At 41.8% G+C, this 18,855-nt stretch overlaps 1 protein-coding gene across 1 annotated transcript; it reads left to right on the top strand.

Annotated features, from left to right (window-relative positions):
- Positions 1–41: 41 nt before the first annotated feature.
- BPNT1 (3'(2'), 5'-bisphosphate nucleotidase 1) lies at positions 42–13,911 on the top strand. Its single transcript, XM_054023796.1, has 9 exons — positions 42–300; positions 5,281–5,408; positions 7,680–7,784; positions 8,185–8,292; positions 9,115–9,163; positions 9,864–9,955; positions 11,279–11,476; positions 12,163–12,268; positions 13,258–13,911. Exons 2-9 carry the CDS (start codon positions 5,289–5,291, stop codon positions 13,404–13,406), a joined length of 927 nt encoding a protein of 308 aa, XP_053879771.1. The 5' UTR covers positions 42–300; positions 5,281–5,288; the 3' UTR covers positions 13,407–13,911.
- The last annotated feature ends 4,944 nt before the right edge of the window (positions 13,912–18,855 follow it).

Below are 18,855 nucleotides of genomic sequence, written 5' to 3'. Positions count from 1 at the left end.
GCGTGACGGGTCGCGGGAAGGGACACGCCGCCTTGAAAGGCGTTTCTCTCTCCCTCCCGGGAAGGGCTGGAATGTTGGGCACCCCCGGGGCGGCAGGGAATATTGTGCACATGAAAGCACCCAGGCATGTCCACTGGGTGGGTCAGCTGCATGGCGCTGCAGCCAAGCGTTGCAAAGGGTGAACTTTAGGACCCAGAAGGTTTTGGAGGCGTAGGAGGGTTATTGGGTGAAAAGGTAGGAGCAGCCAGGGTACTGCACAGAGGAAGTAGTCTGCTTTCGTTGCTGACGGTTGAGCCACAGGTATTTTACTCTTTATTCAGGGTCTGTGTTTTATATGTGCCAGTTACATATGTATCAGTATGTGGTAGTTATAAATGGGGAAGAAATTTTCCAGGATTAGGAGGGATTTCTGGTGGGAGAAAAAAGGAAAAATTTGGCTTGAAAGACAGTTAAATGTTCTCATTAACCGAGTTGTCGTGTATCCACGCGTCTTGTGATTTTAAGGGGTTCCCTCTATTCTAATTCTGTTTGCTAAAATAATGGTACAAGTTAGAATAGTCAATGCACATACGTATGAGATTTTTTAAGCAAGGATACCATCTGGAAAAGTACAAGACAGATATAATTTCAATTGCTTTATTTGCATTTGTGTATGGGGGCAAAGGAATTATTTTAAGGGGCGAGTTCCTTGCTGTTTAAAAATAAAGGTAAAACTATGTTAGATCAATTAAAGGTGATTTAAAAAAACTAAAATAAATCTTTTAAAAAGTTCAACCTAAGATATTTTCCTCAATCATCTTTTCGCACTGGTTTGTTGTCGTAGAGCTGCTCATGAGTGGAAGGCTGTTAACTGTTTAAAAAAAAATCAACATTTTAAAGGGATGGGGGGAAATTGAAGGAATTTATTTTGATAGTGGAGGAGCAAACCATCTATACGTTACATAGATTTTGGAAGCATAAAAGGAAAAAAAACTATGTTACGGGCTACTACCTTCGGCAGTGTCTCTTTAAACACATGCAGTTTATTGCTCAGTTGAAGCAAAGCTGAAATGGATATTGCTGAGAACAAGGAAGAGGGTAAGAAAGTGAAGCAGCCACACCAAACAAAATAGGATTTTTGTTCTCCCTTTTAGCGGATACAACAAGAATGAGATGCATCTGAGCATATGGTGGGTTTGCCACCCACAAGCCATATCTACAGATTTTTAATTTTTTTTACAAAATTTACAATTTTACAAAATTAGGTTCTGATACTGTAGACACATCATTATTAGCCCAATGAGACTACTCACAGGAGTACAGTTAAGCACGTGCATAGGAGTGTCCAGGCTTTGGGCTTTATGCACATGTGCCACTACCACTTCAGCTGAAGTGATGTTAATACAGTGAGAGCCTTTGGCCTGGTTTGCACAGGCAAATACACACATTTAACTAAAAGTGTATTTTTTACATCAGTTCAATTAAACCAGTGCAAAACTTAAAGTGATTTGAACATCCCTGTTAAGCCTGGCGTATGTTGGTTTATCTTGTGTCAGTAAATTCACGGATGCAAGCTAAACTGATATAAGCGGTTTTGTGTGTTTGAGCAGTGTTGGTCCCAGGATATGTGAGACAAGGTGGATGAGGTAATATCTTTTACTGGACCAACTTCTTGTCCTTTCCACCAACAACTTTCAGGCTTTGCAGAGCTCTTCCTCAGATCTGGAAAAGGTAACCAAGGTGTCACAGCTAAATACAAGGTGGGACAAATTGTTAAGCATAAGAAGTTAACAGGTGTTGGGGGAGACCGATTAAAATGAAGTGGGCAATTAATTCCCTAGCAGTTGTAGGACAAAGTTGGGTTAGTAAGCTACAAAGGGCTAGTCTACACTAGAAGTGCTACAGTGGCGCAGCTGCAGCCTGTCTGGGGAAGATACTTTATGCCGACAGGCGAGAGTTCTCCTGTCAGCATGATAAAACCACCTCCATGAGAGGTGGTAGCTACATTGGCAAGAGAAGCTCTCCCGCTGATATAGTGCGACATAGCGCTGTCCACACCGGCGCTTAGGTCAGTCTAACTTGCATCACTCAGGGGGGTGGCTTATTCACACCCCAGTTATATCAACATAAGTAGTAATGTTATAAGCCCAGAGTGTTGTAATGAGCCATAAAACCAGTGTCTGTGTTAAGACCATGGTTTTTAGGGTCCAGCAGAGTTATGAATTTCAGTTCCCAGGCTCATCTTGTGAAGGTTTCGTTTGAAGATGAGGGCTGAGAGTTTAGATATGGAGTGATCATTTTGTTAAAAGTGTTTGCCTAGAGGTGATGGTGTTTTTTGTCTCTTATTTTTCTGTGTGAGTTCATTTGAGAGCACAGCGATTGTCTGATTTCACCCATAAAGTTGTTGCTGCACCACTACTACAACACACACACATCCCCACAACACACCTTTCAAGATCCATGGGTCCTACTCATGCCTATCACAACATGTGGCGTACCTCATCCAACACATCAAATGCCCGAACAACAACTATATGGGTGAATAAATAATTCATAGCCCCAATTCATGATGCACCTAAGTCCTTTGAGTCTGATGAACCTAACTATGTAAGACTGGTGCCATGGAGCAAAATTATTCCTGACCCCTGTTGCTGATCATTTTCTTTGTAAATTCATTTTAGCTAATCAACTGTAGCTGCTATTCTTAGTAATGTAGATACCTAATTGGTGTTGTAAATGTTACTGAGTGACAAATGACCTTATTAAAAAACAATACAAACTCATTAAAACATATTTCTTCCTCAAGGCTTTTCAGCAAGAATCCACTAGAGAGAGATTTAAAGAGAAAGGAAATCATTACCTTTGAAACTGTGCCTTCATTTCAGTACTGTATGTGGTGTATTATGTCTTTCAGATGTCCTGTCTGTGTAACTTTAGGGCCCACTCCTGCAAGGTGCTATGTGTGGGGAGACCCCTATGCCCACATAGAGCTCACTTAATTCAATGGAACTCCAAGGTCACGGCCTCAGACTCTGAGCTCCTTGCAACAGTTGCTTTGACTTCTTGTATGTTTTCCATAGTACTAGATGCAGTAAGAGAGAGCTCAGTAAATAATAATATTTGTGTCAATAATATCCTGTGGCAGTGAGTGCTACGTGTCACATATGTAAAAAATTGACATTTTAGCCATTTTATAGATATTAATTTTAGTTACCAAAGGCTTCAAGTCCCATAGATCTAATTCTCAAAAGCAGCTGCAAAGGGAACCAGACTTTAGCCTCAGTCATTCTGACCACATCTTCCAGCTGAATACCTTCCAAAGTCAAATTTATGTGGGATTAGTAATAATAGTTTAGATTACATCTTTAACAATTAAAAGAGGCAATCCAGTGGCTCAGTAGTCATGCTCTGCAGTCCCATGTGAGATCTTTGTTAGACATGCCAAACTTGGTCTCTTGCTCTTGGGGCTGGCGGTGACTGGATATGCTGTGGAGGCAGCCCATTTGGCTCTGGGGAAGGAAGCAGCTGATTAAGAAGTGACAATGACAGATTCTAAAGACAGGTTTCAGAGTCCTTCTCAACCTGAGGGGTGCCTTGACAGGACTCTATCTAAAAACTGTTTGTCACTTGGAACTCAAATTGAGAGAGAACTAGAAAAAAAGGCATTTAATTTAACAGGGTAGATTGACTTAAATCAAAGTGATGTAGGTGCCAAATGTGACTCCATATTTGAGTTTGATTTATGTTTAATTTAAATTTAAAAATCTGATTTTTGAAAAAAAGTCAATTTTTATCCACCCACTTTAACAAAACAAGGCAATTATTATAAATGTGCTTTCCATCAAAGGATCACAAAGCACTTTGCTGATTAATTAAACCTCACAACACCCCTATGACGCAGGTAAGTAGTATTATTCGTATGTTACAGATAAGGAAAATGATACATAGGCAAATTAAATGATTTAATCAAGTTTATACAGGAAATCAATAAGTGATCCAGGAATAGAACTCAGGAATCTTAATTCCTACTCTTCCATGCCCTAATTCCTACTCTTCCTGGGCTAAAGCACAGGAGAGCATGCCTGATCATGTTCAAGCCAGAAGTGGAGGGCTGTAATCTGATGTAATTTTGGCATTAATCTGGGTAATTTACATGACTAGGTTTCAAAATGAGAATTGTAAGTTTAGTGTTACCAGTAAAGTTATTAGACTATACTGCAAAAAGAACAGGAGTACTTGTGGCACCTTAGAAACTAACAAATTTATTTGAGCATAAGCTTTCGTGGGCTACAGCCCACTTCATTGGATGCATAGAATGGAACATATAGTGAAGATATATATATATATATACATACAGAGGCTGGCCTCTTAGAGTTGGTTGGGCAACTCCCACCTTTTCATGTTCTCCTCATGAAAGCTTATGCTCAAATAAATTTGTTAGTCTCTAAGGTACCACAAGTACTCCTGTTCTTTTTGCAGATACAGACTAACACGGCTGCTACGCTGAGACTTTACTAGGTTGTTTTGTTTCGGGATTTCTTTTCTTTTATTTCTACATGGTGAGAAGTATCCTTTTACTGAAGCGAGGGGGTAGGATTGTGTGTGTGTGTAGTGTGAGAGATGGAGAGGAAAGAAAGAGAATAAGGGAGGGGAATGTGGAGAACATAGATGGGAAATAAAGAGCAGGGAAATAGGGGCAGGGAGAAGTTGAGGGCAAAGAGAGTGATTGGAGATATGGAAGGGAGAATGGGGAACAGGGTAACTGTGGAGAGGCAAGGAGAGAGAATGTGAAGGGAAATGGGATGTTGCAGGAACAGGGAGGGAAGATAGATAAACAATGCTAGTTCTTGCGACCAAGGAGCTAGGAGAGGGTAAATTCACCTACAAGAGTCATCTAGAGAAGGGCTACTGCCTCTGCTTCATGATGCAATGCCTCTCATTATGCAACCCTTTTTTGCATCCATGTCACATTGTAAACTACAAAAATTACTGCCTTCCACTTTGTTAAGAGAGGACTACAGTCAGACCTTGGTTATCCGAAGCTTTTACTATTTGAAGTGACCGCCTATCCCCAAACTTGTAATAATTTAATTGAAGTCTCTCACTTATCTAGATTAATTCAGTATCCCCTTTCCGTTCAGCTATCACAAAAGGTTTTACTTTTATATAAATAACACTCTAAACTCTACTCCCGGCGAAAACTAATTTTCCGTGGTTTTCATATTCTTCCCTTGAATGCTAATACATGAAACCCGTGATGTGTAGTATTAATTCACAAGATCGCTTTTTGATTCTCTTCAGCACTTGATATGGCTTCTTCTTCAACTGTGTTGATGCGCCTAATGGCCTCTGCGTATTCTGTTGCGCACAGAGCTGGAACAATAGTCAGAAATGTGATGGCTGGCGGAGACCTGGGCATAGTGGAGAAGGTACTTATTTTGCTTCATACTGATTATGTCTGTTAAGAACACTGAGTTAAAAACAGCCCAAGGAGTTCTTTCTGAAGATCAGACAGCTCCTGCACAATTGGGGGGAGCGGGTACTGCGACAGACTGACAATATCCTGGCATACTTTATTGAATTAGGTTTAATACCTTTGGCGACCATTGTATTCAAAATGCAGTTGTGTATGAGTTATTGTGGAGTTGTATGTAACTCCTCTAGGAGGAGGGGGTTGCTAATGTCCATCCTTTGTTGTTCATCCTCTGAAGCCACCCCTTGGAGAGGTTGGCATATATGAATTCAAACTGGATTCTCCAGGGACCAACAGACAAAGAAATAACTAGGCTATTTATCCAAAAATTCTATCTGGCCCAGGTTTTTCTTTCTGATCCAGCAAATGGACAGGACCCCTGGGTCATGGGGGCCCCAATCCTTAGGGTAGGATTGGAAGGACGGGGCCTACAGGAGCCCAATAGGGTTGCCAACTTTCTAGTTGCACAAAACTGAACACCCTAGCCCTGCCGCTGCCTTGAGGCCCTGCCCCTGCTCACTACATTCCCCCGCCCTTGGTGGGTTGTTCTCCCACACCCTCACTCACTTTCACTGGGCTGGGGCAGGGAGTTGGGGTGTGGGCTCTCACTGGGGATATGGGCTCTGGGGTGGGGCCAGAAATGAGGGATTCGGAATGTGGGAGGGGGCTGCGGGTTGAGGCAGGGGATTGGGGTGCAGGAGGGGTGAGGGCTTTGGGATGAGGGTGCTGGCTCTGGGGTGGGGCTGGGGAATTTGGGGTTCGGGAGGGTGCTACCAATTTGGGGGGGGGGGCTGAGGCTTACCTCAGGCAGCTCCCGGTCAGCAGTGCAGCATGTGGGCTAAGGCAGGCTGCCTGTCCTGACCCACGGGACCCAGAAGCAGCCAGTAGGTTCGGGTCTTAGGCTCCACGCATCGCTCTTGCCTGCAGGTAACGCCCTCACCTAATCCCATTGTCCGGAACCCCATCTTGGCCCCATCTCTAATCTTGTTGCAGCATTTTATATAAGATGCAATAATCAACTCTCCCCACAGATTCCTGGTCTCCTAGAGTGTTACCCAACTGACAGCAGTTGCCGGGCTGGTGTATCTTATTTCTGTGATTTCTCTAAATGTTCTTACAGCTTTTTCCTTTTCTGTTTCTCCTTTCCCCTAGCAGGCAATAGAGCATCCTCATTATAAAATATTTACACCTTTTTTTTTATTGGAGTGATTTTGATTTAATGGTTAGTTTTTGAATGCTTTGTTTATGCTCCCCCCGCCCCATTTGAAAGAGAAAATATATCCTATTCAAGTCTAATTGCAAGTTCTTTCAATGTGCTGGTAATGTGCTTAGTTTTCCTAACCACAATAAGTTATAGATCCAGAGCTTGGTAATGCTATCACACAATCATCTTACTCCTGGTATCATGTAATAAATATGTGTGTTCTAATTCAATTACTATGACTCTTAGCATATTGTGCATTTTAAGCCCAAGAAATAGAATATGCACCAGAAGTAGGCCCTTGTTAACCGACTTTTTTCTTTTTGATCTTTAAATGTCATTGCCTCCCTTCTTGCTACTCTTCTATCTTACCTTTTTCTTTTTTAAACATAAAAGTCCCCAAAACTTTCTACCTCATGCCCCCCCATTATCCTTGTCTGTGCCCCCTCCCCCACCACTCTGGGAGAGGGGGGACGCAGACAGGGGCAAGGGGGACGAGGCTGGGGCCACAGCTGGGGACAGGAGTGGGGCTGGGTGCCTCCCTCTCCCCTCCCCCCCCCGCCCTTCCATACATCAGCTCACAGCTGGAATAACAGCCCTCTTCTCTGCGGCTCCTGCCTCTTTAACTCTCTGTCTTTTCAGTAGCATGTGAAAACATTTTTCTCCCCTATTTATGTCTCTTAATTTCTATCTCCTTCTCTTCTTATGTTTATTTAACTTGATAATATACTACTTGGCTCTGTGAATGTTTTTTGTGCTGAATCCACTGAGAAGGTACAACACATGCAGCATTGGAACAAGGTTCCTCATACTGCCCTACCAGTGTATTTCACTCTTGAGACCGATGACAGAGAAAACTCCGTCTCAATGACCTATTCAGTCCTTGGCTTCTCTCGAGTTGGTTAATTGAGATGGTGATTTCTGTGACGTTGATCCTTCTCTACTAGGAACTGGATATCCATGATCAGTGCGATACAGGCCACTGTGTTGTTTTAAAGTAAAATAATTCCTTCCCGTCCTTTGCAGTGTGGACCCAACGACTTGCAGACTAAAGCCGACCGACTGGTACAAATGAGCATTTGCTCTTCACTGGCACGGAAATTCCCCCGAGTGACAATCATCGGAGAAGAGGTGAGAACTCTGTTTATCTAACATCTTGAAAATGTAATTTGCCACTTATGATTTACGTTTGTCATTTGTAGGCTTAAGAGAGCCATGTGTTCTCTTTAATTTTTATCTTCCCTCCCAATACACCTTCCCTCAGCGATAGCCTCATCAGATGAATTGCCAGCAAATCCAGTGATTGGAAAGCAAATCCCAAATCTCCCTCTCACGCCTGCAACAGGGCAAGTTAATCTGGGATAAAGATAAAGGCTGGCACGTGGCTAAAACCTGGGGAGTGGCTGTATCACTTTGCTCCGTTGTATTTGCAGTGCTAGGAATGGAACCATATTTGGGAGCTGCAAAGGCTCAACACAGTGCTCTCTGGCTGTTGCCTGTTTCTGTTAGTGTCTTTGTGTCCTTTCGTCAGGACCTGCCCTCTCATGATGTAGATGAGGAGTTGATTGAGGACGGTCAGTGTGAGGAAATACTGAAGAAAGCTTTTCCTCCACAATACAGTTCCATTAAAGAGGAAGAGGTAATAAACATGTTACGCTTACTTTCTTATATCCCCATATAGCTTATTAGTCTTATCTAAGAAAGATCCAAGAAATAAAACAGGTAATTTTGATGTTGTCAGCTTATCTTTTGATTTAAGTGAAAATACTTCCTTTTTAAATTGAAGGTGGCAAAGTGACAGCCCTAAAAATGGAAGCCCTCTAATTATCCACAGAATGGGTGTAGCATGGGCAGCAGAACTGCAGGTTTCTCTGTAATGTTCCATGAATGTGTATCAGACCTATACTAAAGGGACCACCTTTAGGAGTGAGAGGATAGTTTAGTTTCCATGCCCATTGAATCGTTGTATGCAGTGTTGTTGTAATCCTGTTGGTCCCAGAATATTTGAGAGACAAGGTGGGCAAGGTAATATCTTTTATTGGACAACTTCAGTTGGTGAGAGAGACAAGTTTACATAACTCTTATTAATCCTTGACATCTCTACTGAGATTGCAAGCAACATTGCTAATTAGTGCAAGTGGGTGGGTTGATATTAGGTTTTAAATGTGGACGTCTTTCCATACAAAATGGACTGAGCTCACCAAATCCACATTACATAGCCAGCTGAATAGCTGGTGAAAAGTCTAATATCTCTTTACAAATCCCTGGAGCTGTCCAGTCCTATATATGATGAACATTAATGTAATTTTTTTGCACTTTAAGTGTAAGATTTCTTAACAATTGCGAGGTTTATCCTCCTCTCACTGCTGCTAACTAGTACTATTATACCAATAGTTTAATTTCCGTGATTTGTGTTTCCTCTTGTGTTGTGTGCATTATTATTATTATTTTTTTTTTTAAGCTTGTTGTGTGGGTTGATCCTCTGGATGGGACCAAAGAATACACGGAAGGTTGGCTTCTCTTTTTCTTATTTGTACTGATTTGAAAAATGATTTCAGTTTAATGAAAGTAACATGACAATTTCTAGAACATTTTAGAAGCTTATCAAACTGTGGTAAAAAGACTCCATCAGAATAGATAGAAAATGTTGGGAGGGAAAGGATTTTGTGAGCTTTTTTTTTTTTTTATGTTAGACTGGTCAGAGCACTAGAAATATACTATAGGGAACCATCTGCATTGGCAGGGGAGGGACTAGGTGACATAATAGTACTTTTCTATTTCTAATTTATATAATGCGGTGATCTCCCACTTACAAAGTGGCCTGCAGAACAGGAGGCCTGGAGAACCACTGAACTAGAAAAGAATGGGTAGTGAAGTAATTGAGAAGGGTCAGACTCAAAGTCGGAATTTTTTTGATTAGATGGGCATGTAAGCAGGATCCAAATGTATGTATTACAAGTCAGGAATAAGCAGGATTTCTTAAATGCTTCATATCTGAAAAAGAAAATGTCACTTAGCTTTGTTGGGCAAAGAAGGATTTGTCACTAAGTGGTTTTCCTGGCACTGTTTTTGGCCATTATTAATATTTTCAAGTAATTGAACAAAGATAGAGGATTGTGGGTTTGCATGAGGGCTGTTTTTTTTTTTTTTTTTTTCCTTCTTACTCCCATTTTCAAGCATTACTGAATAGTATTTATTACTTCTTCACAGGTCTCCTCGACCATGTAACAGTTCTTATTGGAATTGCTTATGAAGGTAAAGCAATAGCAGGAGTTATTAACCAACCCTTCTACAACTATGAGGTAATAAATGCATTGATTTTGCTTGAGAGCACTAAATGATCTGTAACTATCACTTCTAGGACACATTTCTAGTTCACACACTTTCTGCTCAATGGTGCTTGATCTACAATACATACCACACTTCACTTGCTAGAGCTAATGGTGTAATATAAGGAACTTTTGATCTATGTGCTTCTTGATGATAGTTTCTTGGAACTGAATTCCAAGGCTCTGCAAATAACTGCAACAGCTCTCCACTGTTTATGGTAACAAGACATGACACGTATTGTAGCTAGGCTGTCACATGAATGTAAAACCCATGATATCTTGCTCCAGGCTGGTGGCTCTTTGGACACATTGCAGAAGTGACCTGTTTAGATTCACAGGGAGATGCCAACCATTCCATTCTGTTAGTGCGACTTGATGACTGAATCCTGGAACATCATTAAACTGGGGGGCCTTAAAAGGCACCAGGTATTTCTCTGGCTTTGTCTACACTATGAGCTCTGGGTGTGATTCCCCTGCATGCGTACACGTAGCCACAGTAGCGTGGATAGCAACAGCAGAGGCATGGCTTAGCTGTCCCAAGTACATACCTACTGGTTTCAGACCCATCATGGCTCCCCTGTGCCTCCACTCCCACTACCTTTCTTTCGCAGCAACACTGCTATTTATACTCATGCTAGCTCGATGAAAACTAGTGCAAGTACATGTACGCACCCAGGGGAATCACACCCCTAGCCTGTATTATAGACGTAACCACAGTTAGTTGCAGCTGAGTTGCAGAGTGTTACCAAACCCAGTCCCATACTTCCCTCCCTCCAAAATGGGGGATTAAGAGAATTAACTATAATACCAGAATAGCAAAATTCAGGGACAGCCCAAGGACATAGAATGGGAGCTGATTAGGATTGGGCATAGCAAAGAAAAGCTCATAGTTGGTATAATACACTGAAATAATTATGAGGATACTTTTCAGTTCTGTAATATCTGATGCAAGGATTTCAAAGTTAATTCATTATCACAAAGACTCTATGAGGTGGATAAGGAAGAATTATTATCCCCATTTTACTGGCAAATAAACTAAAGCACAGACTTGCCCAAGCTAAATAACTTGCCCAAGGTTACACAATATGTCATTCAGTTAGCTGGGAATAGAACCCAGGAGTCCTGTCTTCCTGCCCTGTGCTTCAGTTACTAGAACTCACTTCTTTTCTTTTACACTTTTACCCTCTAAAATGAATCTAATAATGAAATAAAAAGTCTTTGTGTTCATTTTTTTTTTTAAATAAGTGTTATATCCTGTGGTAACGGTAAGCCTTGGTTTTTGCATCTTCTGTGTAGGCAGGAGCAGATGCCATGCTGGGTAGGACAATCTGGGGTGTCCTAGGTTTGGGTGCCTTTGGATTTCAGTTGAAAGAAGTGCCAGCTGGGAAACACATCATCACTACTACCCGTTCACACAGCAGTAAGCTGGTAAATGACTGCATTAGTGCAATGAACCCTGATAATGTGGTGAGAGTCGGAGGTGCAGGAAATAAGGTATGACAATCCAATATTTTTCTTTGCTAGTGGTAAGATATAACATCTTTGTAAGGAGAGCACAGAATTTAGGGCCAAATGCCATCCTTATCTCAATGGGTGCAAAGCGACCCTGGGCTGTGAACTGGTGGCCGAAGGGGGGAGGCAGGATTTGGTGGAAATAGGGAATGCTCCCCGGCTTCATAGTGTGGAATCAGTGCTCTTGGGGCTCCTTGCCCAGCAACATGCAGATTTTGTCTGGGGGAGAAGGAAAGGATGGAATATCTGTAACCACCTGAAACCTCTGGTCCTCTTACCCAACCCATATGAAAGTGTGCAGTAGGGCTAGAAAGGCCTTATAGGCATGTGAGGATGGTTTCCTCTCCATTCTCCCAGGTAGATCTCCCCAGCACCCAGCCAAGATACATGAGTTGGATGCCAAGGACTAGATTTGCTTCCTATAGATTATATTTGAGACAATGAAAAATAGATCACTTTGGATGGTAACAGCTATGTTTTTTCTAGACTTTTAAGATTATTAAATTTTTAAAACCTGAAGAGGAGCCTTTGAGACTCCTCTTTCTGGTGAGGACATCAGAGTGTGTGCAGTACCAAACTGACCCAATTCTACTCCCATTGAATTCCTGTTCTATCTTTTGCATGCCGGGGGGTCATATGAAATGACTGTCATTCTTCATCTGTAATAGATCATTCAACTGATAGAAGGCAAGGCTTCTGCTTATGTGTTTGCTAGTCCAGGGTGCAAGAAGTGGGATACATGTGCTCCCGAGGCTATTTTACATGCTGTGGGAGGTGAGTTAACAATAATGTTCATAACTTTTTTTTGAGAGAGAAGTTGAAGTTACAGTAGATTTTTCTAATGTTTATGTGCACAAGGTAGATCATAGGATATCTCCTCATAGGACCAAGGTGAGTTCCATTACACACATTTTTGGCAGATAACTTCTTGACCTAAAAGCCTGTGCATATATTTAAAAACAAAGCTCTAAAGACCTGATCCAAAGCCCTTTGAAATCAATGGAACGACTCCCATTGACTGCAGAGGGCTTTGGATCAGGCCCTGGTTTTGCCAGTAGAAGGCAGTATAATTTACCTTGTCTGCTTTTATTCAAGACCCAGTACAGTTACTAATTTTGAGGTAATACAAAAAACATTCTTTTTAAAACGTATCGGTTTTACTATTACTATTTTCCAGCCGACAGCTTCTTCTGGTGCTTTATGGTTTTCCTGTACAATGAGGTCTTATCCCAATTACTGAAATCATTCATTTATTGTCTTTATATGCTCACTGTGTGTACGGAGAGCATCTTATAATTCTTCAAAAACAACAAAACAGTTAGCCAAATCCTGTAGTCCTGGTTGCTTGGAGCTGCTGGATTTGGCTCCAAATTTGAATCAATCCAGTGGGTAACCCAGTAAAATCACTACCCTCCAAATAGCACAAAACCACTGTGCCTTGGTGAAAATATAAGTTATAAAAAGGCTTGATTGAATAAATATGAATTAACTTTAGATCAGTGTTGTTTGACCTTTTCTGCTGTCCATCTTAATGTGTAAGAGGTTTCTTCTAGACACTAAGAGCAAGTATAGTATTGGTTTAATACCATATCAGGAGATTGTATCTTGCCATTGCAAGTATAAAAGACTTGATCTTCTACATCTATCTGCAACAACTATGATTCAAAGGAAGAGAGAACCAGTAGGTGTTCTATTTCAGCAAAAATTCAGGTACTGTGCTTAAATGAACTGGGACCAATAACACATTCATATATTTCTTGCAGGCAAGCTGACTGATATCCATGGAAATCCTCTTCATTATAACAAGGAGGTGAAACACATGAATTCAGCAGGGGTCCTTGCCACGTTGAGAAACTTTGACTATTATGCCAGTCGTGTTCCAGAGAGCGTTAAACAAGCCCTTGTGCCTTAAAGGAGGAAGCCAACTGTGGGGGGAAAAAACATTAACATCATATTTCAAACTAACTGCCAAATGAGCTTGAAAATTATTTTTTTTATGAAATCTGAGCCTAGATTCATTTTGCTATTGTGCTGATCAATGATTTGTTTCAGAAATTAGTGTACAGAATGTCTAGATACACTGCTAAATCTGATTGTTTGGGGAGGGGGGAACTTACAGTTGTTTTACCAGGTAACAGGTTAGAGTTTTTCAATATTCACAGTAGATGGTTTTTCCTTCCCTTTGAAAGTAAGGAACCCAAGGAAAGTTCTGTTCATGTGAATAGATTTTATGCAATTATACTGTGTACATTCGTATCACATAATAATGTCACAGTCCAAATCTATTTCCTTAACTTATTTCAGGGCACGAAACCATAGCCTGAATTTGCTCAACATCTTTTGTTGTACATAGGCAGCAATACTTAGTTTTGGTGCGTCCAACTGCTTATAATAAAGTTACTGTTACTGATTCTTAAGCATGACATGCTTCCTTTTGTAAATAGCAGTTTTTGACATTTTGTACCATTTTTCAGCATGTGGAAACCCTTTTTATTCTTGGTGTTGGGCTTATTTCTCTCTGGTTTCAATGAGGGTTTTTGTAGCAGTTTAGGTTTGTGGGGGATAGTAATGAAGCAGTTTCGTTGCTACAAGAGTTAACACTTTGCACATGGGCAGCTCAATTTCGATTATATATTTGATAGTCCAAGGATTTTGTAGCTGTTTCTATAGCTATCAGAACTAAGGTCTTTGCATTTCATCCTAACTCTAGAGGGTTCATATGTGTACTCATTCCTAGTCATAATTCTGTATGCAGCTTTTAAAAGTACAGTTGCTACAGAGTCATTGACAGCCCGTCTCTGGCAAAGACCCAGCATATCAACAGCAAGGCACTCTGTTGGTGCCTCCACAAAACACTGTTGCACAAGAGCTCGCCCAGTCTTTGCAATGCAAGCATCACATTTCCTGCACCAGTTTTCTACATCCTGCTTTCATTTTACCCAGTACAGTGTTTCTCTTAGCTTGGCTAAGTTTTTTGCAACCCCAAAATGTCCAGCAGTTTTTAAATTGACATAATCTCAGAACCTCCTTTTTCAATGTATCTGTTACAACCAGCTGATACCTATACCTATCACCAATTGTTTTTTTTCCCCCCATCTCCTATATAATATTAATTATTTAAACTGATTTAAATCAGGATATTTAATATCTTAATTTTTAATTACTGAAAATATGTTCTTAAATCCTTACGTATTTAAGGGATGTTAAAAGAGGTAATTTATTTGGGATTTTCTCTTAAAAATTATCTATTCTAGATATAAATTTCAGTTTGGTATATAAATGGAGCAGAGACATTAGCACTTAAAACACAAGTAAAAGACATACTTACTGTGCTCTGTGGTAATAGTGAAACTTTGTGGCATTTCTAACCCTACAGTCAGTATTCATTCATAACTAATGGCTTTTCTATAGTTAATCCAGATTAACTAAAAATTAGAATTAAAAGTGAATTAGTTAAACTGCATTAAACCCCTATGTGGATATTCTCATTTAGAATTAAAGTGGCCTTAATTCACTTCAGTTTAATTCACTAATTTAAACTAAACTGATTTAAGGCCACTTTAATTCTGAATGAGACCTTCCATACAGGTTTAACTAATTGACTTTTAAATTAACACTTTTAGTTAATTTGGATTAATTTTCCTGAGTGCCCCTTGTAGACAAACCCTAAAATACTCCATTGGATATGATACAGGCTACTTTGTGAGACTACTTAATAAAAGTTTCTGCCATTGACCAACAGTTTTTTCTGTTACTGGGATGCCTGCTAAATTGCAGCTAATGCTAAATAACAATCTTAAAGGTTCTTGAATGATGAATAGTATCAGGGGGTAACTATGTTAGTCTGTATCCACAAAAACAACAAGAAGTCCGGTGGCACCTTAAAGACTAACAGATTTATTTGGGCATAAGCTTTCGTGGGTAAAAAACCCAACTGAACAAGTGAGGTTTTTTACCCACGAAAGCTTATGCCCAAATAAATCTGTTTAGTCTTTAAGGTGCCACCGGACTCCTTGTTGTTTGAATGATGAAAGATATTGTATATAATGTACTCTTGAGACCTGAGGAATTCACCTGGTTCTGTTGGTGTCACCTTGGATATTATGCACATTAATCCCTTGTGCGCTGTGAAATAAATGAATTGGAAGTTTATTCTGAATATTTTTAATGGAGGAAATGGGGTGGAGATGGGAGATGAAAATATGAGATGCGGAAACACTTCTGTATGAAGCAGTTGAACAGTTTGGGGCTGTTTATAGCAGGAAGGGCCAAACTGTGGCTCGTGAGCTGCATGCAGCTCTATTAAAGTGTGAGCCCCCCACATATCCTCCTATTTTCTGCCTACCAGACTGGGACAGGGAGCTCAGGGCTTCTGCCCTGCAGCGGGGGGGACGGACACCTATCAGTTTCTGTCCTGCAGGGAGCAGGGGGGCTCTAAAGGTTTTGGCCTGGGGGGTGGGCATTAGGGCAGAACCCCCACACTCCAGTAGGTGCTGCCCTGTGGGGCAGGTTGTGTGTCTTGCAGCTCTCAAACTTCTGAAGATTAGTGTATGCAGCTTGGAGGGTCAGTCAGTTTAGCCACTTCTGGTTTACAGAAATGAATAAATGGGGACATGGTGATAATAATACCCACCTCTTATATGGTGCTTTTCATCAGTAGATCTCAAAGTATTTTACAAAGGAGGGAAGTATCATTATCCTCATTTTATAGATAGGGAAAATGAGGCACAGAGAGGCCTACAAAATAAGAAATGGAATGCAGACATGAGAGCAAGCACTTCCATTAACATTTTCTCATAAGAATTATATTATACACATCTGAAAGGAAAGTTGTTTACATAATGTAGGACTTACCTGTGGAACTCGTTGCCACAATATATTATTGAGAATAAGGGTGTCATAGAATTCAAAAAAGGATTACACACTTATGACTGAAATTATCCCCAATTATTGTGGATAGGATTTTATGCTTTAGGAATGAGCCAACTTCTAATTGACAAGGGGTAAGGAAGACACTTTCTCTAGTAGTAAGTTAGTCCCTAATTGTCTAATAAGGGTTTGTTTGTTTGTTTGATCTTCTTATGAAGTATCTGCCACTGGCCCCTGGCATATTGGTCTGATTTGGTATGGTAACTCATAAATTCGTTTATGCAATTGAGTGCAGTGAGCATCCGTTTTATTTCCTATCACAAGTAGTTCTCTGAACTGAAGACGTCATGTTTAAAGTAGTAAAGATTGATTTTAATGAACATGTTCATAAACCTGAAAACATAGATTTGTCTGTATTTTATCCAGTGTCCACTACCCCTGTAACAGGATCTTAAGGTAGAGGCGGAGGTTACTTCTGAAAGCCCCATTAGTTTATTAGCAGGCAGGCTGTTTTCTACCTGAGAGATCTCCATGCAATCTAAGAACAGCTTCTTACTGTTGTGCAATACCAGATATGCACAATAAACACAGTACTGGGGGACATAGTCACACAGGTTTCCTGATATATTTGCTGCTCCCAAATGAGTCCAGCCAAGAAAACCATATGTTTTATCTAAATATTCAGTAAGTAGGTAGCTTCCTATAAGAAATTAAATAAATCTTAACAGCTTCTGGCCCATTAAGGGTACATCTATATTAGAAGTCTCTAGACCAGTGGTTCTCAATTTTTCTTTTTAAGGACCACTTGAAAATTGCTGAGGGTTTCAGCGGACCACTTAATAATCTTTCCAAATGTTGTTTGTACAGTTAGCTAACTATTGTAAAGCGCTTTGAATAAAAGCGCTATATAAAAAAACCTTAATAATAATAAACTTTTTTTGGTCTACAAATAAAAGCACACAACTTATATTTTAATATCAGTAATCTTAGCTTTCTAATGTGATGGATGTGCCCTCTATCCCCCTCTGCAGCAGCCCCCAAGCTGGGGCTGGGAAGGAGGGGGGTCTCTCCCCCGCCACAGCAGCCACAGAGCTGAGGCTGGGAAGGAGAGTCATCTCTCCCCAGCAGCTGCAGCCCTGGGGCTGGGGAGTTATCTCTTTCTCTGGCTGCCACAGCCCTGCACATCCCAAATTCCCCCCAACCCCTCTTCTCACCCCACTGCCCCCTAGTCCCCCCCCCCCCCCGGGCCACCACCTCACCTTACAGGTGTATCTTCTCCACGGTCCAGACACCTAATTAGTGGAGCCACACCAGTGCGGCTCCACTAATTAGGTGGGTTCCCCTTCATTTTCTCATGTGCGGCCACCCAGGCATGCACCTTAGAGGGAACGATCTGCAGACCAACTGAATGGCGCTCACAGATAACTGGTGGTCCACAGAAGTTTGAGAACTTCTGTCCCAGACATTTACTATAGCAACTGAAGCCTTTTCCCCCCTGCTGTAGTAAATCCACCTCCTTGAGAGAACAATTCTTCCATTGATCTAGCTGCTGTCTATCTTCTATGGTGTCCACAGTAGGGGTTAAGTTGACCTAATAACTACATTGCACAAGATGTGGAATTTTTCACAGTGCCAAGCAATATAGGTAGGTTAACCTATGTTTTAAGTGTTGCCTAAGGATTAGAGGGGAATGTAATGTAATGCTCTGGTAGTGGATGCTGTTGGTCCCACACAAGTCTACGTACAGCACATGAGACACCATCTGCACTCGCTCACCCCTCCCTATAACCCCTGGTTGCCTGGGGGTTAGTGGGAGGCTCTTTATGGGCTTCAGCAGCAACTGGAACAGGCTCAGTAGCAAGGGAAAATTTACTTTCATTTTTATATTTAAACCAATGGCAGCAGCTCAACCCCCCCCCAGTGAAGCAAACTCCTGCCTGGGGACGAGTCTCACACCGTTTCATAAAGCCCCAGCTCCTGGAGTCCCGTGTTGGCGATACTCTCGCCTCCCACTGAACACACTGGGCTCCGCTTGCGGAGAAAGACTCAAAAACGCGTCCCCACCCCCCCAAAAAGCTCCAGCCTTTCCCCGGCCCCGGTCAGCTCCAGGCCAGGTCACAGCTATGGCGAGAGGCCTCCCCTGTACGCTGCGGCCTAGGCCCTGGCCTGCTCCCTGGGAACGTACGTTGCCATAGCAACGGCCCTCCGGCCCTGAAAAATCCAGGCGTAGCGATGGCAACCCTGGGCCTAGCGCCGCCTGGCAGACAATGGGGGGGGGGGGGGGACCCCCCCCGCCTGCGCTGCTCCGCGTAGACACAGACACGAGGACAAACTTGGGCGAGCAGCGCCACCCACAGGGGCCTTGGAGGAGCGCAGAACCCCGCCCTCCCTGTGAACCAGTTTCCGTGGGGGACCTTATGGATGTAACACCGACCAGAGGTGTGGGGGCCGACTGGCTGCCCGTTGCCGGAAGTGACGAAGGGAGGCGGTGC

The sequence above is a fragment of the Malaclemys terrapin genome, chromosome 3, assembly GCF_027887155.1.
Source record: "Malaclemys terrapin pileata isolate rMalTer1 chromosome 3, rMalTer1.hap1, whole genome shotgun sequence".
NCBI classification, from domain to species: Eukaryota; Metazoa; Chordata; order Testudines; family Emydidae; genus Malaclemys; species Malaclemys terrapin.
The sequence above is the reverse complement of the archived record's forward strand: the minus strand, read 5'-3'. Positions and strand labels throughout refer to the sequence as shown.